The sequence below is a fragment of the Eleginops maclovinus genome, chromosome 1, assembly GCF_036324505.1.
Source record: "Eleginops maclovinus isolate JMC-PN-2008 ecotype Puerto Natales chromosome 1, JC_Emac_rtc_rv5, whole genome shotgun sequence".
NCBI lineage: Eukaryota > Metazoa > Chordata > Actinopteri > Perciformes > Eleginopidae > Eleginops > Eleginops maclovinus.
In genome coordinates this window covers 22,104,476-22,131,015 of record NC_086349.1, presented here as the reverse complement: position 1 = coordinate 22,131,015, position 26,540 = coordinate 22,104,476, and the positions used below count along the sequence as shown (strand labels likewise).

The 26,540-nt window shown below is 41.2% G+C and overlaps 1 protein-coding gene across 1 annotated transcript in view; it reads right to left on the bottom strand.

Annotated features, from left to right (window-relative positions):
* Positions 1–26,540, bottom strand: part of LOC134866066 (nucleolar protein 4-like) — a 119,308-nt gene that overhangs the window by 58,287 nt on the left and 34,481 nt on the right. Inside the window, 1 exon segment of the mRNA XM_063885989.1 lies at positions 25,090–25,196. Within this exon segment, the coding sequence (XP_063742059.1) occupies positions 25,090–25,196 (107 nt within the window).

Below are 26,540 nucleotides of genomic sequence, written 5' to 3'. Positions count from 1 at the left end.
GGGCCGTGGATCCCCTTTGCCAACACAAATTACACACAGAGAGACGGTGTTTTACCAGAGGCTCAGAGCAGCAGAGAAACTGTCAAGAAGCAAAAATTGGCCAACCGTGATTACTGTGGGGGAACGCCATAATGGAATAGAGGCACAGAGCCGCTTATTAAATACAGTACATCATTTCATCTGTCGCTTAACTTGAAATAACTGGACTTTATCCTCTGGGGTCAGATAAAGGTGAATTGATTTATTTGATCGACTGTTTAGTATATTAAATGTGCTAAATACATGTGAAAATAAAATCAGTTTTCAGGAGCTGAAGGTGAGGTCTCATGTCTTGTTTTGTCAGATTAAACAAGAAGTAGATCTCAAATTTGAGAAGATGGAACCGAAGATAACCAACCGTAACCTTGACCAATTAACGTTGACTCATTTCTGTGGATTTATAATCATCTTATTACATCACATAATGCATTAATGAGCATACTGATGAGGAGAATGGCGTACTCTGGATTCATTCTTGACTAAATATTATTTTTACAGATATCAAACGTGTTGCTTTGGCTCTTAATGCAACATTTATTGGTTATATTTTTCTTAAATTGAACAACATCTTGGGCTTTTAATGCACATCCGATTATAATAATAAAATAATAAACTTCTCTGCAGTTTTTTCCGCATGTAGGACTTAGTGAAATGATCCCATATGTTTGAGTGATGTTTGCTATTCAAACTCTCACCCTGATCCCAGTCGGTCCTCTGCATTGTAAAATGAATATCATTAAGAAAATCAATTAAGGTGGACGTTCCTCCCCCCGCATAAAGGAGTGTGTGTGGGGGGGGGGCTCTTTGTTCTCTTTGTTTTAGAAGGAGTAGTGATGCAGATCTGGACCCTGAAGCTTCCCTTTTGCTGTCAAATTGGCATCCTTACACCTCCCTACCTCCCCCCACCCATCACTCCTCCACCTCGTCATTTATCTCCCTTTATTTCTGCCTCCCTTCCCCCTCTTCCACCCCCATCCCTTTACCCTGCCAACTCCATCCCAATCTTCTGCTGCCCTCTCCTCACTCCACACCCTCCTGCCGCCTCCTCCCCCTCAAACTCACCTTCCTCTCAGCTCCTCCCCCCCACCGCCACCTTCTCCCAACTACACCCTCCCATCACTCCCTCGCTGCAGCACTCGGATGATTTTACGCATCAAAAGTACGAAACAGTCCCACTCTCCGCCTTTCTTTGACTCTCCCCCAATCATCAATGTTTCTTGGTTTCCATGGAAACTGCTCCAGGTTGACAGTCAATCATAACGATTTTGAATCAGTGGGATCTGAGAAAAAGAAACTGGGACTCCTGGTCACCATGATCAACATCCTCAACGCCATCACAGGGATCACCACACTCTTCATCGTCTCCAGCATCACACCACTGAGCTGCTGTGATTGGTTGTCGGGACAAATTGGAGGGAATTGCAGGGCTGTGTGTGTGTGTGTGTGTGTGTGTGTGTGTGTGTGTGTGTGTGTGTGTGTGTGTGCGTGTGTGTGTGTGTGTGTGTGTGTGTGTGTGTTTAACAATCTCGCTTGTCACCACTTCAATCTTATTTATGACCCTTTTTGTGAGCACTTTTAAGGATTCTCAATGTCCTTTAAATAGTTAAAATATCATATAGTTTCTATTCTTTTTGACCCCAAGATGTATCGTCTGTCTCAAGGATATCAGTATAAGAAACATTATAAGCAAAAGGAAGACTTGGCGCAGGTTACCAAATAAAAACAGAGTCAAAATATTCAAAGCCATAGTGATCTGAATACCCATAAACCCAGGAATGAGTTCAAACATGGATCCTTTCAGTCTAGAGATTAGACTGTAATGTGACAATGGCTGTGGACATCCAGAGTCACGGGGACGACTACAATCAGCACCATAACATCTTCAACCACCATGGGATGTCTGTCTGCGCAGTGGAAAACTGCGAAAATGTCAATACTTTGAGAAAACCACTTCTTTGCCTTCTGGAAAACCGTGTTTCTTTTCTTGACGCTAGCAGCTGGTTAGCATGTCTTCCTAAATTAGCTCTGTCCAAAGGTGACAAAATCTGCATATGAGCAACTCTAAAACTGACTAACACCAACAGTCATATCTTGCTTCTATAATCAGAACAAAAACCAAAGTGTGAAAGCAACACTTTGCCTTATTACAGTTGGTTGTGTGCCACATTATTTCTTGGCTGTGAGCAGGAAACATTCAGGGGGGAGACTCCCGGAAGTTATTGCACCGAGCCAAGTGCTGCACAACCCTTGACAAATGATGAATTGTGGGGGTTTTTTACACAACGTTCTTGTGGCGTTCCAAGCCCTATATTCGACAGACTGACGTGAGCTGTACCAATCTTCTCATCCAATTCTTTACCAGAGAGTGAATAAGCATAAAGTATCCCTTTATTAACCAGAACCTTAGCATGGTAACAAACTTCATCACAGCTCCAATAACAGAAAACCAGAGAAACCAGCAAAGCCATTCCGTGCATATTATTTATAGGATGCTTGGACGTGTGCAGACAGACAAGGTTGGGGCGATACATTGCAAGCCCATAAAAATCCCTGTCAGAGATTTAGTGACACAGTTTTATGTTATGTTATTTATATCTTTACTATCTCTCTTTGTATTTGCCCATTGTGAACCATATTGCAAATCAATGAGCTGAAGTGCTGAAGGCATATTTTTAATTCATACATCAACAGTTTTTCAATTGATTGCTCTAAAACTTTACAATATCACAATAAACGTGACTTATATTTCGCCCAGTCCAAACGCACAACCATTCACACACACACCTATGTGGAGGAAAGTGATGCCCACACATTTGGATTTTCAATCAGGTGCACATGTCTTTTAGTGAGTCATCTGCACTCGGGTCAGCACCGTTATCTCCCGCTGTAGGGCAGCAGGGGAAATGCATATGAGCGTGGCACTGTATTACAGCTAGAGCTGCAACAAACAACCATGACATGTCTAAAAAAACACCTTCCCACGTCAATGTGGCCTATACTTGATTTAAATGCGGGAAAATATAAGTCGCTAACTGCCAGTCAGTCGGCCTAAAAGCCGCTCGGTATTCAATCCAACAGCTACGTCTTCCATCTGATTGCATCCGTCTCTCACAGAGATCGATGAGGGCTGGAGGGGAGAGGAGAGGATCATTTCTGAACGGAGGGAGAGGTGAAGATATTGATAAGAGGGAAGCGGCCCGGGGACACGGACACACACACACACACACACACACAACACACACACATGCATGCTGCAAGGATTAACAGGGAGCAGGCCGAGGAGCTCCACTGCAGAATATTGATCGCTGAGATGCCCAGCCATGAGGAGGAGGTGTGTGTCTGTGAAAGGGTGGGGGGGTATCAGCACTGAAACACACACACACGCACTAATAATACTCGATGCAGCACCGTTGGTAACATGCAGACAAAGGCAATGAAGCAGACGGTGATTCGACAAGACTCTTTGGTAAGCGGTGAGAGGGCAAAACGGTGAAGAAATCTGAAGAAAGAAAGATACAAAGACTGTCTGTCTGTCTGTCTGTCTGTCTGTCTGTCTGTCTGTCTGTCTGTCTGTCTGTCTGTCTGTCTGTCTGTCTGTCTGTCTGTCTGTCTGTCTGTCTGTCTGTCTGTCTGTCTGTCTGTCTGTCTGTAAAAAGCCTCGTACAGTATGCAGGAGATGGCCGTCCACAATCAATAAGCTGCCACTGACCTTCATTGAACAGAGACAGAGAGGAAGAGGGTTCAGGAGGATGACCGTGACTGGTCACATGACTGGAGGAGTTTATAAACACGGGTGGTTCCAGAATCAAGGACGGACAACGATCAAATGCCCCTAAAAAATGTAATTGAGGGGGAAAATGCATCCACAGGATTCCAATAATTTGTAGATCTAGAGGTTTAAGCATCACTGACTTAAGCTTATTTTCAATATTTATTTATATTTCAATTTTAGTCTCAAGCTCACAAAAATTGCACTGTGTTGCTTTGACAACAATAAGAAAAGAAGGGCTATACCTATTCTGATTTTAAAAATGGCCATAATAATTCTTCCAGTGCCTCAATTTTCAGACAGTGGGGGCAGAAGTACTTTTTCTCACACTTCTCCACTCCCTGTTTTGACTGATCTCCATCCTTGCAGTATGTATGCTGTGTTAACACACTGCTGTAAAGAAAAGAGAGAAATAGAACTGGTGTTTAATCAGTTATCCCGCCTGCTGCTGACTGTGTGTTATCCTGCACACACACACACACACACACACACACACACACACACAGTTATTGAGCTGGATAGCTTCCTCTCATCAAACACAGGGCCGGACGCCATCTCTCTGAGTTCAGAAGAACATTCATAGTTGATCCTCTGGGTTCAATTCAACTCTTCAAATAGTGATCCATGCCATCTGAGTTCTGCTTCCACCATGGTGTTCAGCATTCAATGATGAAAAACTAAGACCCCACTTCTGAAGTTTGATCAAAGATAAATTCTTTGAGGAGTTATGCGCCTTTCAATACTTCAGATGAAGACACATCTCACCTGTAAGCAGCTATATGTGTACATTTAAATTTGCTGTACTCCCAGGATCAGAGAAAAAACTAAAGGAAACTCCAAACATTCAGATCATTGAACCCATTCATTTTGCGTGCAATGAATAATAAATGTCTCTTGGAAATTAAAACTTAACTCCACAATCCACAGAACGTCTTCTCTTTCGAATTTACAAGAAAGTGCAGGCCATAAACACACACACACACACACACACACACACACACACACACACAACTGTAAATGGCATAACAACTCTTGTGGATTGAAATAATGTGAAGAATAGGTTCCTAAGATGTGTGTGTGTGTGTGTGTGTGTGTGTGTGTGTGTGTGTGTGTGTGTGTGTGTGTGTGTGTGTGTGTGTGTGTGTGTGTGTGTGTGTGTGTGTGTGTGTGTGTGTGTGTGTGTGTGTGTGTGTGTGTGTTTGAGACCAGGAGAGGGACAAAAAAGAAAAGAAGAAGAGAAAGAGAATCACTGTTCTATACATCACCACACAGACCTACTGACCTTGTCTTGATATAGATAAGCACAGTGTGTGTGTGTGTGTGTGTGTGTGTGTGTGTGTGTGTGTGTGTGTGTGTGTGTGTGTGTGTGTGTGTGTGTGTGTGTGTGTGTGTGTGTGTGTGTGTGTGTGTGTGTGTGTGTGTGTGTGTGTGTATGTGTGTGTATTTGGTTCTGTGATATAGATCAATATTGACTGAAGGTTGAAGCCCGCGGCTCTTACATGTTCTTACTTTCTCCCAACACTTCTGACCACTCCATTAAACAGTTCACCAAAAACAATATACACACATTTGTCCATCATAAAACTCAATTAAATAATATGTATATATATATATATATATATATATATAAATAATTGACATGACATTATGTTTTCTATTTATATTTAACTCTTCTTTCATTGTTTGTGTATGTCTGGACACGGCAAACATGTACACAATTAAAACAAATACAGTATATTTCAGGCATACACCTTTCTCCATTTACCTTCAGTCAGATTCAGAGACAAGTGAAGGAAATCATTTATGTACACATTCCCTCAAAATATTTGCTGTTCTGCACGACTAGCGATATCCCAGAATCACTGTGGTGGTGAGTGAAAAGCTGCGCACAACTTCCACTCACTGCTTAAACATACATTTTTTGTGCAAAAAGAAGAATGCACAGAAATGGTATTGCCAGTCGAATTATGTTTGAGTTATCAGCAACAAAAAAATCAGTATACATGATTTGATATATTGAGAGGCATATGATCACCAATAAAAAAGTCCCAGACCCGGGGACACAGAGTTATAAATATAACCGTCCTTCTATCCCTTCCTCTTTCTGCTTATTACCGTGAAATCAAATCCACTTGAAGGAACCAAAATCTAATTTTATAGGTCAAAGAGTTTATCAGGATGTCAGAGTTTGTGGAGGAGGAGCTCTCGACATCTACTCAGCCATGTTGGAAGGTTCACTATGAAACATAGAATGTGTTTGGATCCTTTCTGCTGCTGCCTGGATGTATATGGTGCATATTACATCCTTAAACAATACACAATAACTCACATATCATAACTTCATCGTATGAAAACTTTATCCACAGCTTAAAAAACAGCCCTGCTTTCTGCTTTTTGATGATGAATTTTCGAGCTTATCCAAGAGGGTTTTGAAAACATTATTCAGCCGTTTGTGTTTTTATTTTCTAAAAACCAGCATAGCTACAAACTTTCTGAGTTTCAAGAGTACAATATTTTCTTTGATATGTAGTGCAGTAGAAGTGCAATGTAGTAAAAATGGAAATACTCAAGTTAAATACAAGTAACTCCAAATAGTTTGTACTTAATTGTGTTAACCTGCACATCTGAAAGGCCAGTCACTCATCTCCTAGCCTGGGGGTCTGTGTGTCTTTGGCATTCATGTGGATATGCAGGCTTCCTGGCCTCTGTATGTGGACTGAGATGTGTGCTCGTGTGTTTTTGGTGTGTGTGTGTGTGTGTGTGTGTGTGTGTGTGTGTGTGTGTGTGTGTGTGTGTGTGTGTGTGTGTGTGTGTGTGTGTGTGTGTGTGTGTGTGTGTGTGTGTGTGTGTGTGTGTGTGTGTGTGTGTGCAGCTGCAGGCTATGAACATACCATCTCTCCACAGAGCTCATTTGGTCAGATTCTCAATGCTCTGTGACTGAACTTTGGTTTTAAAGAGCTCATGGTTTCAAAGGTGCAACTCCCTCACTGTCCAGCAGCACAAGGCACACAACACGCACACACACGATGCTGCTGATTATTTCCAGGCAGTATCTATAGCCAAATGCGGCAGTTATTTTTGTTCACATACCCACCATTTTGCCAAAGAGAATCTGCCAAAACTGAGTGAATCTGGGGAATATCCAACAGAAGACAGAGGCAACATATTGCTGGAACTATAGTCTATTTTTAAAATGGCCATTGTTGAGAAAATATGTGTGGTTAATACTCTGAATTAATTCATTCTGACTGAGAGTAAGAGAATGCAATTCATTTAGCATTAAGTATCTCTGGTTTTAGCTTCTGAAATCTGAGGATTTGCTTTTTTGACTTTAATATTATTATATATTTAATAGAGTGGGCTCTGGGAACTTGTGGTGGGCATTCCTCACTATTTCCAGATACCATAGAGGCTAAATAGTAAATGACCTAACATAAAATTGAGGAACTGTGCTTGTGAAGGGCGACTGGTTCTTAGTCTGCATCTCTGGTGATCAAAAGTCTGCTTTTCCATCTGGTTGAAGGGCTGACACATGCTGAAGTGTTAAATTGCACAGAGTGAAAAGCAGGAGTGAATGACAGTTTTCAAGGAGACAGATTTTATGCTCAGACACACCAGCAGCAGTAAAAACCTGATGTGAGGCTGCAGGCCTCTACCTGGATCGACAGCATATTCTGAATTATCACCATGGAAACTGACAGACCAGATGATGTACAGTAACAATGTAGAATCCATACATTGGCCAGGGTGTTATCATTGTGTTACGTCTCTGCATTGTGAAGAGGTTAGTGTGAATTATAAATCAACTCAGAAACACACAAGCTGCCATTTTCGAAACAGCATCTGAATCACGGCATGGAAATAAAAACATGGGTTGTTTCCTATTTGCAGACATATCAAAGATACTACTGTCTAAATTATACCAGGGGTTTTCTGTTGGTACTATTTCAGATATCTGGGTCCATTTTCCTATATGTTAGGTGTTTGAAAAAATGCGTTTTACAGAGTGAGATAACCGAACATGGAGGCCTCAGTTTGTGATATTCCTTCTCTGAGCTGTGGTTTTGGATCAGTGCTGTAATATGATATACTGTACTTCCTGTCAGGAAAAAAAAAAATTTGCCTTCTTCAACCTATTCATGTGTCCTGTTTATGTTCTGTGCTCGGTAGCAGGTAATAGAAAGCTAAATAATATCATGTTTCCATTCATGTGATCTTAAAAGGTTACTAGAACTGCCAATAATACAGAGAACTAAACTACTTGGAACCTGTCAGCTGCTTTTGGCTCCACGCAGGGTTTAATAACTGCAGAAAGAGCAACATGTGTGACAACAAATTCAACACACACCTTCAGCACTTCAAACTGCACTTCAGTAATGACTAATGACATAGAGCTAAGGAGGTTGTGGAGATGCATTTCCACACACAAAGTCAGGTTCCTTCCTGCACTGTGGGCCTGAATCACTGAGCGCTCAGAGCTAATCATTGACTCACAGAGTGGGAGAAGGGAGTGGGAACTGTAAATCAACAGCACAAATATTTCTTCATAGAAAGGTGAATGTGGAGTACAGAGTACATCGGGCTCGACTTAAGCACAAAACAAAGTGCAAATTCTTTCAGCGGTTCTCATTGGTGAGCTGACGAAAAATCAACCGCTCCATCATGGCTCCATCAGTCGTTGACTCTGGCATCAGGAAATAAGTCAGTCAGCCAGCCAACTCATCAGTGGGCCACAGAATAAGTCAGCCAAGCACGCGGCGACCTCCCCAGCAGTCAGCAGGGGCATGGATACCAGAGATTAGTGGAGTGTCCAACACTCTGAGCCCCACTTAATCCAGTCAGTCACAAATCTGCCCCAAGCATGACGATTAACCCCTTTCCCCTGCAGGAACCAGTCCTAGGGAAACATAGCATGGATTAGTCCAGGCAAAGGTCGCTACTGGGCCAGGCTAGTTTCACCACAGCCTAAAATATGACATTAAACCAGGGACCTCCAGCCAACCACAGAGGCCATGTGCACTATGAAAAGCTCTGCTGAATACAATGAAATCCACACAGAATGATACTTGCATAACCTGCATCCATTGAGGTCCTGCAGTTCTTTTAAACACTTCTCGTGGCTGACTTCACAACGTTTTTTTACATTATGATTCATTTTGACAGTTGGAAAGGAACAGGAAGTGCTATAGATGGTTTAAAAGCCATTCCATTGGTTTATGGATTTTGCTAATGAAGTCTTGAGTTTGGCAATATGGCCGAACCATCTTGTTTTTTTGGAACCAGAAGCAATAAGGTGGAGCACAGAAACCTGACTAGACTTAAAGCGGATTACTTGATAATGTGTGAGCTCCATGAGGGTATCAACTTGGTCCACTGCCCGCTAAAGTTAATTCATCTCCCTTAAATAAACCTCTTCCGAAGCACATACAAAACCTGACCGCTATTTTTTATTTTTGCATGGAATTATTGAGATTTTCAATCCTACGTTCCCCAGCAGAAGTATTTGAACTATTTCTTCAACTCAATTCATTGGGCCATTTGTGTGGCTTTATCCATTAATTGTTAACAGCTTTATACTTGTTAAAATCGGTAATTCAACTGACTCTTGAGTAGTTGTTAATGTATCATCTCTTAATCAATTAAAATATTCAGATTTATTGTTTTAATTGCAAAGCCACAGAATACCTGAACAACTATTTGACCCATATCTCCACTGAAATTATACCAATCATTTTCCCTATGTTTCATTTATTTCCAAGCAACTAAACTGCCTCTAGACTTCCAGGCGGGCAAAGATCAGCAGTAGCGAGATTGAGTTGTCCATCAACTACAGCCAGGCTCCATCATGTACAGATCTGTCTATCAGTTCATAGTATTAGAAGTCGTAGAGGAGAGTTACTCGTCTGGTGGAAGAAGAAGAGAGTTGGAGGGGGTGTAGGCTTCAGGGAGCAGTAGAGGAGAGGAGTTGAGCTCCAGCTGTATTACGAAGCTGATCTCTGCAGGGACTCTCTGGTTCCAGTGGTTGAGCACTGAGCACACACAGCCACATGGCCGCCAGGCAGCAGCAGTCTGTGACAAACAGCCGAGGCAATTACATGGGAACGTTTCCTGTGTTACCCACTATAGAATAACAACTAAATTCTTTCAAATTGACAATTTTTCTCCTGAGGACGCTATTATATGACAACTTCAACTGGGGTTATCTGTTGGAAGTTGAACACTGTTTGTAAGGCTCTGTTTCCTCAGTCAGCTCATAACTGAACGATGGAACCCAAGAGGAACAATTGGATGAATCAGTTCGAACAGTTTCAGTATTGCGAACAGTTTCAGTATTGCGGTGTCTCCTCACCCTGGTCTAAAATGGGCGTGGCCTAGCTGGAAACCATGTTATATCAAGAATGTCTATGCTCCACTTATGATTTCAAAAGTTTCCATATTGAGAAAAGCGAGATTTCCATGCCTTTTTGCATTTTCAAATCATGTCTAGGTGCTTTATAAATACAGTCAAGGTATCAAAACACTCATTCCACAAGAAACGCCAACAGCCCGTTTTCAGTAAACCGTGAACTTTAACAAGCCGTCAGGGCTTCAGTAAGGTTGCAGTGTCACAGTTATAAAAATAGATGGAGAGAGTGCAGTGCAGTCATTCCCTGACTGACCACTAAAACCAAACAGAAAATATCAGTTTTTTTTACAATGAAGAGTGTAAACAGGTATGAGCCTGAAAATAATAGCAATATATCCCCCTTAAAACATTTGAGTCAGAATCTGATGGAAGTTGTGGGACTGTTTGTTCCTGTTTCCAGGTCAATACATGTATTGGAAAACACACACAACCCTAACATAAGAAGCATTTAGGGATTTGAAACCAAGTTTTCAGGGGCTTTAGAGCCTTGCTTTACCTACTGAAGTATGCCCAGTTAATACCGTTACACAATCTGCTCCCTGACACCACAAATGATATTCCAAATGTCTGATGCTGCTACAACCAAAAGCAACATATAGTACATAATGACATAAGTGTATCAGTGTATTGTCACATTTAAAACCATACTGCCATGGCAGGAAGATCCAAACTGAAACATTTTCCTGCCCAAACTAATCTGCGAAACTCTGAAGTGACTTGAGCAAGAAAATCTTTTAACTTCACACACAGCTGCTGAATGGTTTATCCCCTGAGAGGTGGCTGTAAACACTAAAAGACTTTAACCCTGTGAACACTTGAACAAAACCCCACCTCTTTCACCATAAACGCACACGTCTGCCTGAACGTTTAGGTTTTGTTCAGCTTCTATTAAACAAATAAGTTGAAATATGGAGAGGAGGAAAGAAATTCAAACTGTGATGGCAAAAATAAGGAAACCACAGGGCACTTTGAACACTTAAATACGAGGGGGGGGGGATAACAAACAACTCAGAGGAACAAATATGTCTTCATATCCTTTAAAATGTGTCCATAAAACATCAATCATTGTACAGGCAAGACTATGCCATGCTGATGTGGGAGGGATTGGATCCAAATGTCAAGAAAACTCAAGAAATATTCAGGATTTCAGAAAGCTTCCCGACTGTGCCTTCATATTTCATGCAACTGAAATTGTTCAAAACATGTAACATAAATCCACCCTGCAGTGGATTTACATTCACAAGGGTTCCGCTCGACCTCTCCTTGTTTTATGGTTCCACTATAAGGCCAGGGAACTACACACTGCCCCAGGCATTACAAATCAAACATTGAGTTAGCAAACAATGGGCTGAACACTCAGAGAGGTTCACAGCATGAAGCTGTCAAATGTCCCCCCCGTTAATAACACCACTAACAAACATGAGAAATAACTGTCTTTGCAATGGCCAAAATCTTAAGAGGGTCAACACACTATGCCGGTTCAGAACTAACGTGGACAATACAAATTGTTTATTTCTTATACACTCTGAAACCGATATCCCACCAAAGAGTTTGAAAGGCATGTTTTTTTCAGTTAAAAATCACACCATTAATGATTGCCAGAAGCTGCAAAAAAGGAAATGATTGAGAGAGAATGTTTGAAGAAGGAAATATTACCAAAACAATCTCTACAGATACATCAAGTTCAGCAGGTAAAAGTAAGTAAAAATATCAATTTGAGCACACTGAAGGACAGAACTTCTCGGTACTGACAGCAGCAGTCAAACAAGATCTTCAAAGATGGAACCGTTTACCACTGTCTCTAGCGGGTAGAGTGCAAACAGTAAAAATGAATATCTTACCAAGATACCTTCACCTCTTTCAGTGCCTACCAATCTACCTCCCTTGTTCATTTTTTTATCTTTTCAAAAGCATCATATCCACATTCATCTGGGCAGGTAAACGGACCAGAGCAAATAAATCCTTACTCCAGAGGAGCAGATCATCGGGCGGCCTGGGATTACCCAATCTCCTTGGCTACTATTGGGCGGCTAACACACAAAAGATTTTGCTCTGGTTCACCTCACCTCAACATAGTTGGTGTCAGTTGGAGGCAAACTCATGCTCCACATCCCTCTGGGCACTAGTATGTGGCACCCTCCCCCTTTCTCTCGCTTGACCTTTGGACTGGGTAATACAGACTTTTTTCGCCTTTTCCAACTTCGCGACTTTGCACGAACCCACTCTTCCCGGTTCCCCCAAGCCCCACCCCTCAGTGGTATAGACTTAGTACTCCAGGCTAAATCTCTGCCTAAGGGCCACGTCTCATTTCTTTATGATCTCTTAACACCAACAAATGATTCATCTGTAAATAAGAGCAGGGCTGACTGGGAATCCAAACTCCAGATAAGCATTTCTGATGCTCTATGGAAAAAAGCATTGGAAGCTGTTAACTCCTCCTCTAGCTGCGCCAGACTGTCTGTTATCCAATGTAAAGTACTCTTTAGACTCCACTATAGCAGAGACAAACTCTCCAAATTGTATCCAGACAGTACTACTGAAGCTTGTGACAGATGCTCTCAGACGCCCTGCAATCTAACACACATGTTCTGGACATGCTCTAAACTGTCTAACTACTGGCAATCATTTTTTAAATCTATTTCTGACATCCTAGGAATATCTGTTAGTCCTTCGCCACAGATAGCTATTTTTGGAGTGCCTCCCGATGGACTCGTAACCACATCTTTGCAGAAAAATGTCATAGCTTTCGCGTCCTTGATTGAGCGCAGAAAAATTCTCCTCCTATGGAAATCTTCCCAACCACCCTCCTTTAAATCTTCACTACACGATTTATTATTTCTACTGAAATTGGAGAAAATCAAATTCAGCCTTAGGGGCCGTCCCGAGAAGTTTTCCTCACACTGGAAACCGCTACTTGACTATGTTGATAAACTCCCTGCTACTGTCCCCCTGATTCTGTACCCATACCTTGCCCGGTTCACCCCCCCCCACCCCCCCTTAGATTTGACTCTCTAGGAACAATGGGCAGATCTACTGAATATGCAGAGACGCAGGCAGCAAACAAACAGAAATGTTATGTTGCAACCCTTGTGTTTTCCCTTATTTTATTTATTTTTTTTTCATTCACTTACTTAACTGAAGGTAACCATGTTTATGTCTTTGTCTTTGTTTTTGTTTTGTTTCGTTTTTGTTTTTTCTCACACGGTTATCCGGCTCATCTGGGTACACTAACCTGTTTATATAATGTAATAAGGGTCTCTGGGATGGGTGGGATGGGTGGAATGGGTGCTGGGTTATGCAGAAAAATGAAAATATGACTCTTTCGATGTACTGTTTACTGCAACTGTGAATCAATACAAATATTATACATTTTTAAAAAAGGTCTCCATTGGCCTCTCACGAAATAGCCTTTACTTTGGTAACATGTCTTTGGTCTTTGTTTAAAAAAAAAAAATGTAAACCCAGAGCACACATTCACTGGCAATGGTATGTTGTTATATATTTATTGTGAATGCTGTTTAACAGCACAACTCTACCCTATGTAGCCAGCTTGCTCAAAAATGTTGAACAAAGGGAAAATGGACATATATTATAGCGGCCTTTTTAAAAGCTGTCAGATTTTTTTTCCCCCAACCATATGAAGCCATAGAAAAAAACCTATATCTGAAAGCGGATCCAAAGTAGTGTTACTGGACACATACAGTTTATATAATTATACATATATATTATATTAATAATATTATGTATGGTCAACCATGCCTATACTGTATGACAGTACCACTAATTTACCCCTCTAAGATGTGTGTCAGCATGTACTAATGGCATTACATTAGTCACGATTGTCCCTCCGACAATTTCACTCCGAATTCCTGTAATGGTCTTGACAAGTAGAGTGATTCTGCTTGTGACCACCATATACTTCACATCATCACGTGGAAATGTTGACAGGGTGGATTTAGGAGGTTATCATACAAATGTCTTGCGCTAAAATGCAACAATGCACGACAGCAGTGCTCACCACAGCCGTCCAATCCCTACAAAGACATTTCACAAAAGCTACAGCCAAAGATGCGCTGCCTCCTTCACTGTGAGCCGCCGCAGGAGGAGCTCGACAGGGTTATTGTCAAAAGCAAATTGAAGTGCTTTCTCATGCTAGAACTGAATCGAGACAGCATGAATAGTGGTTTAGCAGAAAACACTTAGAAATCCACTTTGGAAGAAATACAGATTTCTTGTAGAAAGAGATGTATGGACATACAAGTACATAAGTGACAGAAAACAGAAACGCAGGGACAGTCAAAGACACAAAATAAAAACTGATGGGTTTATCCAGAAAGAGGCTGAGAGAGAGGACAGACATGCACACAGGAAGAAATTCCTAGAAAGTCAGTATGGCATTCCTAACACAAACAACCAGCTTAAGGTGACTAGCTAACACTGAAACTGTGAAGACAATACGACAAGGAGCTTTATGAGCAATTTATTTATGTGTCTATTCTAAAATTACAATTTGAAAATATCCAAAGAATAACAAGAAGGGTAATTTACACAACGATTGTTACAAAGACATTTAACTGTAGAGACAACGGAATTTGGTAATATCTGTTGTTAGGTCAAAACATCAGACAAATGGAAGGAGCGGCAAGAGACTTGGTGGTTAATTTCCAAATAAAAAATGTTTAATGTTACCATGGTGTACTCAGCTTGTTCTCCTGCCTCTGGGTCCATCTACGACAAATCTCACTAAGGTAAGGAGGGGACTAAACAAAGGCAGGTGTCTGACCCTCATGACCTCTATAGAACACAGCAAGAAAACAGGCAGGGTTCATACCTCCCAAATGGAAACGGACCATAAAGGGTAGGGACAAAAATCTAGAGGCTTCTCAAGGTTTAACAGACTCCAGAAATAGAGGGACCCAACCCATCCAGAAGGGAGAGGGAGAGGATGAGGGGGAAGAGGGGATTAGTAGACAGGCTATCCTTCCTCCCCTGCCCTCCTGCACAGGTCAGGTCGTGAAAACTGGAGTTATTTTGGAGTAGAGAGGAGCTAGCAGGCCCTCCCACAAGGATTTATCCTGGAAGAGGCTCTAGTCCTAACGTCCCCTGGCAGAAGGCTTTGGGAGGGGGGTTGGATCTGAGATAACCTTAAACCCTTAGGCGCTAGACAACCGCAACCAATATGCTACATACCTGTAACTTCAAGGTCAGTGAGTTAAATGTCTTGATTTTTCAGTCCCAAACCCAGAGATATTCACTATAGTCAGAAATAAAACAGAGAGAAGCAGGACCTTTCCATATTTTATTCAGCAGTTTGTGCAACATTTGCTTGAAAAAGTTGGATTAATTGTTTTTCAAAAATATTCCCGACTTTTTTTGGTCGATCGACTAATCATTTTGTCGACTAATCGTTGCAGCTCTACTGGATAACTGATAGGAAATCAGTGCATTTAAATCTCAGTGTAGGCCTCTTAAGACACCTCCTCACAGAAAGTGCTCCCTCCAGCTTTACTCAGTTCTTTTTGTTCACACCCAATGCTGTGTCCAACACGAAGAAGAAAAATATCTGAACGTTAAACCCTTTAAAACCCTGCCTCCAGAAAACTATTTTTCTTCTAACAAAGTCTAAAACTAGTTTTTCAAACAACCAATGGCAACTTCTTTCCTGTAAGAAGTTGCCATGGAAACATGCACTGTGTACAGTATACTTCAACTTGCTGGAAGCACATCTGTGCAAACAGTCCGTCCTTCAGCTGAATGATGTCGACTCGAGCCTCTAATTTAGTAAACCCCTGCCCCTGCTGAAGGGCCCTTATGCAAGGCACTGAATTCTAATCAGCACCTATGCTGCTGTTCAGACTCCATCCCTGACCTCTGACCTACCTGCAGCGGGTCTCTCGTTGACAGTAGCAGTGGATCATGAAACACCTTCAGCTGTGTGGACTTTATGATCAAATCTGAGTGACGCAGTGCTCTTAAAATTGCTGTAGTTATCACACAGTGAAAGACGAGAGACTGTATTCACAATTTTTACAAGAACCAGGAGCAGCAAGGTGCCAGAAGGTGTGTGATAAATGAATACAACTAGAAATAGTAACATAGGTTTAACAATCCCCCAGGAAATACATTCTGACAAATGCAGAAAATATGTGTAATCCTGTTCATATGATTATAGGTATTCCCCTATTTGTTCTGCCCATTCAAGGTGACTACGGGACATATGTTATTTGTCAACTGGGAATAACGGACAAACAGATACAACTAAACCTCTGTCTAACATTGTTTTTGCTCCTCATGTGCTGCCCTCCTCGAGCACACGTCACAACGGTCCATTCAAATGAGAGGACACTGTTTCAATGCTTGGCACGCGCCACCGATTGTTCCTCACTGTGTGCGGGTGCTTGGTCATTCCGCATCACCCACACACACACACACACACACACACACACACACACACACACACACACACACACACACACACACACACACACACACACACACACACACACACACACACACACACACACACACACACACACAGATGTAAACACCACTCGCTCACGCACAGACGTTCAAGTTGCGCGCGCGCGCTGGCAGCCCCAGAACAATGTGTGGCTGTCAGGAGCACGCTGGCCTCCTGCACTCCGCATTACAGCAGAAACACGGCCATGAATGACAATGATAATCATACTGTCGCAGGACGGAGCGGCCTGCTTAGCCGCACAATGACCCACACACGGGGAGCAACGTCGGCGCTTTAACGAGCTGCAGGCAGTAAGGCACGGAGCCGGTGGGAGGGGAGCAATGACAACACAATACAACTTAGTGAGGAGCTCCTACCGGCAACGTAACCAAATTCAAAGTGTGTCACGGTGGCGAAAACATGCGCTTTATAACTGAAATTTTGCTCGGTTCGATAAGTGGCAGCCTGTCAGTGCCAGCGGCAGAACGGTGTGTTGTGCCCGCAGAGGAGGAGAGCACTGCGGGCACTCAGCACCAGCAGCCAGGCACACAGAGTGGAGCAGCACTCACGGTATACACAGACATAATAAATAAATAAAAACACGCAGAAAACGCCTTCTTACCTTCACTTGTGCAAGATTTCAAACATTAAAGTCGACCACCAGCACCCGCGTTTTTTCCACAGTCTTGTGTTTCCTTGTTGTCGCTGCTTGGTTTAATTGTTTATTCATTCGCCCACCGGTTTTTCTTTAGTGTTTATTTGAAACGGACAATATAACCTGCTGTATGTGAAGGGAGGGAGTGAGAGCACACAACAGGACCCTCAAGACTCTCTTTGGCAACCCGAGGGGGCGGGGCTACGGCTGCTGACATCACAGAGAGAGAGAGAGAGAGAGAGAGAGGGCGAGAGAAAGAGAGGGGGAGAAAGATGGACTGTACTGCACACCGAGATGTCATTTTCCATTAGAAAGGGGATATATATATATATATATAGGCTATTTGTTAAAATATCACCAAGAATACCAACGCTTTTAAAAGGAAAAACTATGAGATCCTTGTTTATCTCAAAAATGGCTTCCACACTTATGTGTTCCCAAAACTAAACACATGTTTGTTGCTTATTAAGGCATAAGGTAGTCCTCTTCAATAGATTTTAAGGCTTCAAAGTATACACACAGGAGAAAGAGAAATGATGCAGCTCTTTTATTTAGACTTATTCAAATATAATGCAGTTAATAAGTCCTACGTTTTACCACAGCATCATTAGATGTCCAAGTACAACACTTTCTGTTGTGCACTTATTACATTGGAGTTTAAAGTTAAATTACTCTTTCATGTGGTTATTTTTATATAAATAATTTTAAATTAGAGAGAGAGAGATAAGTCGACCAGAAAAATAACTGCCAATTATTTTGATAAGTGATTGTTTATTCAGAACTGCGTTTTACCTGTTTTTAAATCTAGTGTGTTGCTGTTTTTTAGTCTGTTTATATGATAATTGTTTTACATTCATACAGTCTCTGAGTATCTGACTGTTTTAAACGTTTTCATTCCGAAGGGCAGAAATAGCTCATATAAAGATGTTAATCTCTGTTTTATGTAATTAAATAAAATATCTGAGAAATTGAAAATTCTTCACTGTTCAAGCCCATACAATCAAGGATCTAGTAATCAGATTCATTGATAATGAAAATACTTGTTTGTTGCAGCCCTACTGTAATTATTCTTTTCATTTTTACCTTTCTTTATGCATATTTCTGTCCTTGAGCTACTGCAACACCATTGGGGGATCAATAGAGGCTTATCTGAACTAACTCTAACTCTGCAATATCTGAAAATAAAAACCTTTATGATAGAGGCTTTGCTGCCGGAATATTGTTTTAGACTGCTTTATTGTTAGCTAGGTGTTTCTAATGACTTATTCTATTTAAAATAATAATAATCCAAATGTTCTTTTTAGCCCTTTATCTTTTATTATCTGTCATCAGAGCCATCAGAGCAGATTTGTATTATCACCACAATACAAATCAGTCAACTGGATGATTTCAATTTAAACACTTAATTGCTAATTATGTATCAGCGGTACTTCATTAGAATAATCTCTTTAATTTATAGTTTCCTCTAATACAGTTTTAGTGACCCCGCAGAGAATAATCAAACATTTTTCATAAAAATAACTCCCATGATTGAAGAAAAAAGTCAAAACGGAGCAGAAAATGCCTCATCATAGATGTTGATGCATTCATTCAAGTGTATTATTCTTTCCATTTAATCCAGAAAGAACCAAAATCTATAAAAGATCAACAGATGCATCCAGTGACGAATGTCTAGACAATAAACATATTTGGCCACTGACCAACACAACTTGGACCAACTGTCCAAAGTCAGCATCTCATACCCCAGACAGAGAAAAGGAGTTTGGATGAAAAGATAGAGGGGGAAGAAATCATGATGAAAATAGTCCTGAGAAGCTGTCCTCTATGGTATTTATAAACTTGAGGTTGGAAGAATAACACACCCTGAAGGATGTGGACAAAAAAGTGTGGCAATTGCACTAACATTTTAATAAAAACTTCACTGACATAAACCAACTCCTTAAAACACACATGCTGCCATGACTTCAAAATAAATGATTCCTTTCCATGCATCTAAAATATGGATTCAGTATATTAAAAAAGCACATTTTCACATCCCCTTGTGCTGGAGATTTGGTTTGAAAACATGTCTTGGACACACATAAAGCCCTCAGGTAGAGAGAGTTTCATTTCTGTTGCACTCAATGTGCACTGACCTTTACACTAGAACACGCATATAGTACAAGTGTTTAAATACACACCCGCCACGATACATGTATGTGTGTGTGTGTGTGTGTGTGTGTGTGTGTGTGTGTGTGTGTGTGTGTGTGTGTGTGTGTGTGTGCCCCCTAATACATTTCCATGACAAACCTGCCACCTATAGGCAGAGTGTGACATAGCGCTGTAATTGGCCATGCAGTGTGCAGAAGGAATTGCAGCGCAGTGTGTTCTGATAATAATGCTCATCACTTCCTGTAACACATAAATACAGAATATATATAACTTGAGAGAACACAGTGTGAAAAACATTAATTAGAGCAAAAACAGGTATAAGTTATAGCTGTAATTCTCCAATGTCGTTTGTTTATTTGGACCTCTCTTTTAGCTGAAGGCCCTTCCCTCTAGAGTCCACACTGGTTTAATAAATGTAAAGCTTTCTCTAAGTAGGCCTTTCTTTATTGGTGTAATTGCATATGTATATATACACAATATATACAATTTTTAAAAACAAACTATAACAATGAATCGATTTATACGGCGCATATGATACACATATTCAGCTGAGGGGCTTTCATAGAGACTGTAAGCATTTCAATCTGCTAACATATAAAGCAGTGTACAATGAGAGAAGTATTCGTCTAACATAAAGGTTCATTTTACACCCTTTTTTTATGTCTAGATTATGTGACTACAGATTTTTGGGGTGTTTATTTCATATTGTTTTCAGGTTCTTCCTCTCTATTCTCTGACTGTGTGCATATTTGTGTTGGTTTCTGGGCAGTTGTACTCTCATCTAAAATCAGCTTCAGGGTAGGATTTTGGTCTCCACCTACTACTCAAGACAAAAAGGGTCTCATGGAAACAGTGCTGTGTCTGAGGCTTTCACTGTACTTCACATGCTATATGCTGTGCACTTAAAAACCATCAAGGGGATTTTTCTTTCAGGGCTGTTTCCATGGTGTTTCTCCGTTATTGGTCAGTATGCACTGGAGAGTTTCGGGCAGATGGTGAGAGGATAAGACGTGATAAAGGTCGTGCCCCTGGTGTAAACCCACACCGAGGGGCTTCAAGATGGCGGGCACTTCATGTGTGATCTTTGTATCATCTTAGCTCAGTACAAGATGTTCCAAGTGTTTTTTATTTTTACAAGATCACACCGTGTCAGAACTAGTAGGCCTGTTGACCTTACAAAACAATTTGGCAAGTGACCTTTCAACAACTAGAGGTCTAATTTTGCCCTAAAACAAGATGGTTGGTAAAATATTGAAAGTGACCGACCACTAATAGTTGCTGTGATGTAAATGGAACTTAACTATGCTCAAACTTTCTTAGATTCACAATTATCTTTTTCATGTTTTGACTGGAGTGCCTAATTCATTTTAAGCAAGGTTAATGTCTACACAAAACTACCTCTGCACAGATCGAAGTTAAATGTTTCATGTGCCTCATTTCTTATTATTTCTTTATTTTTGTTTCTGTTTCCATTCCCCCAATTACATTTTGTTTAATGTTCAGCATTGTAGTATAAAAACAGTGTTCTTTGTTGTGCATAACAACAAGTAGAGGAAAAACGCACGAGTACAAAGAGATAATTACATATCTTGTCAGGTGCCTCATGGGGTTGATGTGTTGAATTAACTTGACGCATGGGAGATCAACTTTGGTTTATAAAAAGTTCATCAGGCTCCAACATACAGCTAAAGACTCCCGGATAACTGTCCACAATGGTTCACATGTTACCATGGCAACTATTGGCCACGTGGATTTGTTAGTGTGCGAGGCCTTGAGATCATTTCATTATTTTACATTTTTCTCAATTTGTAAAGAACGCCCCTTAACATCCTGATACTAAACTCACTGAAGAAAAGACTCATTCATTTCACAGTTTATGAAGTTCAGATGCTTTGCACAGCAGATTGGGTTTATTTAAGGATGAGGCTGAATCACTGTTTGGTTTCACTTGTTAATGTTATATCACTTATTGCATTATTACTTGAATGATTCTCCGGTAGATCAGCCTTTTATTTTCAGTCTGGACAAAAGGTCACTATTTCAATCCTTTCATATCCAAATGTATGATTATTTTTTCTGCTTTCTTCTCAAAAGTCTCTTCGTAATTATAATAGACCAACCCCCAATCTCCGCTTTGCACACACACACACACACACACCCCTCCTCCCAAAAATAATGAAATGTCTTTCCTCCGGAGGTAGCTGCTGAAATAATGGGCAGCGAGAGGGAGAGGGGGAGACCATAAATGATAATGAACCACCTCATTCTCCTTTTTTAATTCCCTCTGATTCCTCCCCCGACCCCCTCCTCTTTCACCCCCCTTCATCCCGCTGTCACCTACACATTTTCTCATTTTTATTTTCACCCTGTCCAAGCACAACCACCCCCTCCTCACCCTCTCCATCTTCCTCCAGCCAGACAGAGCCACCGCCCTGCCATCTCCCTTTCCTCTCACTCCTCACCCGTTTCTACATTGTCCCTGGCAGGGGGGGGGGGGCCTGCCAGGAAGCATCCTGGGTAATTTCCTCCTCTTATTGAATTGGGATGGGGGGCGGATGGAGGGAAAGATAAAGGGATGGGCAGATGAGCGGAGGCTTGGGATGAGTGCTAATGGAACCAGTGGAGGATTCGCACATCACAAATATGCAGCACATCCTCCTCTATTCTTCTTCTACTGCTGCTGACTTCCTGTGGCTCATGTTCTCTCTGGAGTAAAAGTACAGATGCCCTTCTCTCCCTTTTCCCTCCTCTCCTCTCCTCTCAGGCTGACACTCATAACCACAACAACCCAGACAAAAGGCTTACACCTCCTTTTCACAGAATGCTTTGCTATTGAACTATCCTCTGCACACACACACACGTACACACGGGCACACACACACACACACACACTGTACCTAATGCTCCCCCATGTCCTATGTTATTTCTATAGGTGAGTCATTGTTCCTCTATTCCTGTCTGTACTGTTGCTCCTATGGGTCGTACAGTGTAATCTTTCAAAACACACACACACACACACTACATTTTCTATGCGCTCTGTCTAAACAACACCTACAGTATATTTGAACTTGAGCACATACTTTGCAGGGTTTCAAAAGTTGGGGAAAGAAAATAAATCAGCAACATGATTAGTTAGCGCTAAAATGTTATACACGCACGCAGGAAACAAGAAATGCAGGGTACAAGAAAGTAAACTCTCTGGGTTCATTGTATCTCTACTACTTTCTTTTGAAGAGGTTTTCTTTATGCTATTTCTGGTTGATAGTATTGTATCTGGAGGACAAACAAAAATGTAAACTTTGTGGCTATTCAATTGTATTCATAAAGTCTACTGTAGTAGGACTATACATGTTTTTCTAGTTTTGATGTTATTTTTCCTTTTTTGGGGGGATTTAATGTCTTGGTTAATGAACTTCTCCTTACATGTATTGTATATTGATAGGCTCCCCTTGAGCAGGAGATATATCTGGCCCGTCCTTCTATCCCATCTGTGGTGAAGTTTATTGTCTTTCACAATCGTATGACTGACTTGAGTCCTCATAAATCTCATAATGAAAGTTGCTGAGTATTGGCACACTGCCTCGACTATTGATCGAGATCCCACATCAGCGGACCCTCCACCGCTGTACGCTGCAGACAGCACCAACATATTTTATTCATCATTCACAGTCTGCTTCTGATGCAGGTCATTACACTGACAGAGGAATTATGGCTATCTTACAACTTTAAGAAACTTCATTCTGATCCTGGAGTGACTTTTGGTGATTAGTGCAGAAGAGACTTCTTTCATCATTAAACTACAGGCAGCGATTATAAGGAAGTTAAAGGGTCAAACTCGCAGCGATTAGAGAAACATTCCCTGTTTTCTCCCTCGATGATAAGGTCACAGAGAAATGTATGGCTGCGACTTAAAAAGAGAAAAATGTGAAAGGTTTTTTATAATGATAAGTTATGTTTTTCTTTGCTGGATTCTAACATGGGAGTGATAATGAGAAGCATGTCAATATGTCAGTGTGATCTAATTAGGGAGGCTTTGACATTGTGTGACCAAACAGACTGGTAGAACTGTTTCATAACAACGCTGCTACTGCTGCTGCTGCGACGCTGTGTGTGTTTGTGATGCGGTGTGTGTGTGTGTGTGTGTGTGTGTGTGCGTGTGCGTGTGCGTGTGTGTGTGTGTGTGAGAGTGTATGAGAATGACAAGTTGCTAAAAAAGAAGATAGTGTGGGGAAAGGTGTGGAAGTATTGAACTGCATGTGGGTCTCTGAGTGTGTGTACGTATGCTTGCGCGTGTGATTGTGTGTGTGTGTGTGTGTATATGTCTTTGACACACAGGCAGACAGGAAGACAGACAGGCAGATATATTGGCATTCCATCGTAAATTGGCACTTCAGTGTGTCTCTCTCTCTCTCTCCTCAGCTAATTAACTCAACGCTCAGGGGCCTGGCTTAATTGGAACGAGTGTAACCCGCCCACCCGTTATCTAGACACACAAACACACACACACTCCCTTATTCACGTGCACACAGGGAATATGATTGACAGCGAGTGTGTGGCACTGATAGTCAGAGTGGCAGAGGGTGAAGTGGTGTGGGAACAATATTGAATATACCAATCATTACCGCACACACACACACACACACACACACACACACACACACACACACACACACACACACACACACACACACACACACACACACACACACACACACACACACACACACACACACACACACACACACACACACACACACACACACACACACACACACACACACACACACACACACACACACACACACACACACACACAGCTACCTCGATGGGCCACGAAGAAGAACTTCCTCACCACATCAGGGTCTGACAGAGCTGTTACAAAACAGGTTTTCTTTTTGTAATCAAGATAAAACCATCTGCTCGACCGTGGAGGATTCAGGGCAACGTTGCAAAATGAACCAACAGGGCTGAGTTTAGAAACACTTCATTGATTTGTGTACATTCAAATGACAGCCCTCTAGCAGCCAGAGTACATTGTGTGACTTTTTTTTTATAGAAACCATTTTGATTTGGAGAAATGAAAATAATATGAATTAACATATAGGTTTTCTGTTTATCAATCTACTTGTCTAACCATTTATTGTTCACATCTTTGAAGGATAGCATAAATTAGTTCTTAGATAAATATGCATTCAGTGCAGAGAAAACACAAACAACACTGTCTCGTACCTAATGAGAAGAAATGGTTTTGGTCCACTGACCTCCACAACTGACAGACTGAAACATTACAGAGTTTTAATTGCAAGTCTATGTGTGGGAGTTATATATTCCAGCAAGGCATTAGTGGGCCTCCTGGTTCCCTCCTACACGTCTTTTTTTTTTTCTCGTCTCAACCCTCAAGTGTAAAAAACCAAGATTGTCAAGATTTACCCTATGATCCATTCTCAGGGAAATACTCGTGCTCTCAGGTTGCACGGAAACACACACAACACATATCCTGTCTGACAGCACAGGCAGAAGCGTAAATTAAAAAACAATGTGGCACAGCAGCCTCACAGTGAGAGCCTCTGTTGTTGAGCTTGCAGCTCGGCCTCAGTAACTTCACTTACCTTGCTGTTGCTCATGCACTGCAGCTTCATGTGTTTCATGTAGGTGGTGGTGAGAGGCATGTTGTAGTCTATCACCTCCAACACCAGAGAGCTCGGCCTGTCGTTCTCTGGAGACGAGAGAAGAAAAGACAGACGTCAGGCAGTGATGACAATCTGTCCCTTTCTTTTAGCTTGAATGTTGTAGTTACAATACGATGGAAAAATAACGGATTATTCTGGCAACGGTGACGAAGATTCACTTCCCTATTCCGTATCACTATCAAAATATGTATCTTAAACTCCAATGTTAAGCAGATAATGCTGTATGGATCAGAGACAAGGAAAACAACAGAACACAACCAACAGCTGCCTCAGAAGAATACTAAACATTGGTAAAGAGATAGAAAATTGAAGAATGCTAAAACAGGATCTGATACAAGTTAAGAACAACCAATGTACCTTTTAGAAATAAAGTTACTAACAATGTGGCCAGTCTTCTGATTCCCTCTAAATTACACTTAAAATTGATACTTCTAAGAATTGGATAGTCATTTGGATTACATATGCTTTAGGGAAAAGTTATTAAAACACTGTTGAGTATGTGTGACATCACCTAAACAGACACTAAATATCAATGTTAAAAATATATATAATTGAGCTAAATCAAAGAAAATGCTATTTATTGCCTCTAATGTAAGCTTTTAAAGTTTCACAAGGACACTTCATGTATAATATTATCCCTTCTATTAACTGACGGCTGTTTGCTGTTCTCTAAAACTCACTGGCTGTTAATGCTGAGGACTAATATTGTGCCTTTTCAGCAACCCGACACTAGAGGACCCTCTAGAGCTGGAGAGCAGCTCAGACAAATAGAAGCAGTCTGACCCCGCTGATGCCTTCAAATCCAAACTAAAATACTCAATTTAACTTTGAGTTAGCTGCTTCTTCTTTGATTACATTGAAGAGCGAATAGCTAACTTTATTATTCCAAGAATATCCTCCTGTCTCTACATTTCGTCTAAATTGTTATTTTCATTTCCAGTAGATTTGTTAAATTTGTGATTGCCTTATTGGGCTGTACAAATAAAGTGTATTTGACTTGGAAGTGAAGAGATGTTAAGATGTAATAAAAACTAAAGCTGTCTCTTCTTTGTCCAAATATGTCCAGGACAAAAGCAGTTTTTTCTGCACATAAAAGCACATAACACACTACCTCTCAATCTCCACCCACACGTCTCTCCTCTGCCTCTCCTTTTTAGTCATTTATCTAACTGACCTCGTAAAGGACGGGTCTAACGTCTGGAGCGTCCGCAGAATGGACAACAATACAGGCCACCAGATCAATACGGCTTAGCAGAATAGACATCATTGATTGGTGATTGATAGCCATGTATGAGGACTGGAGAAAGAGAGTGTGTGTGTGTGTGTGTGTGTGTGTGTGTGTGTGTGTGTGTGTGTGTGTGTGTGTGTGT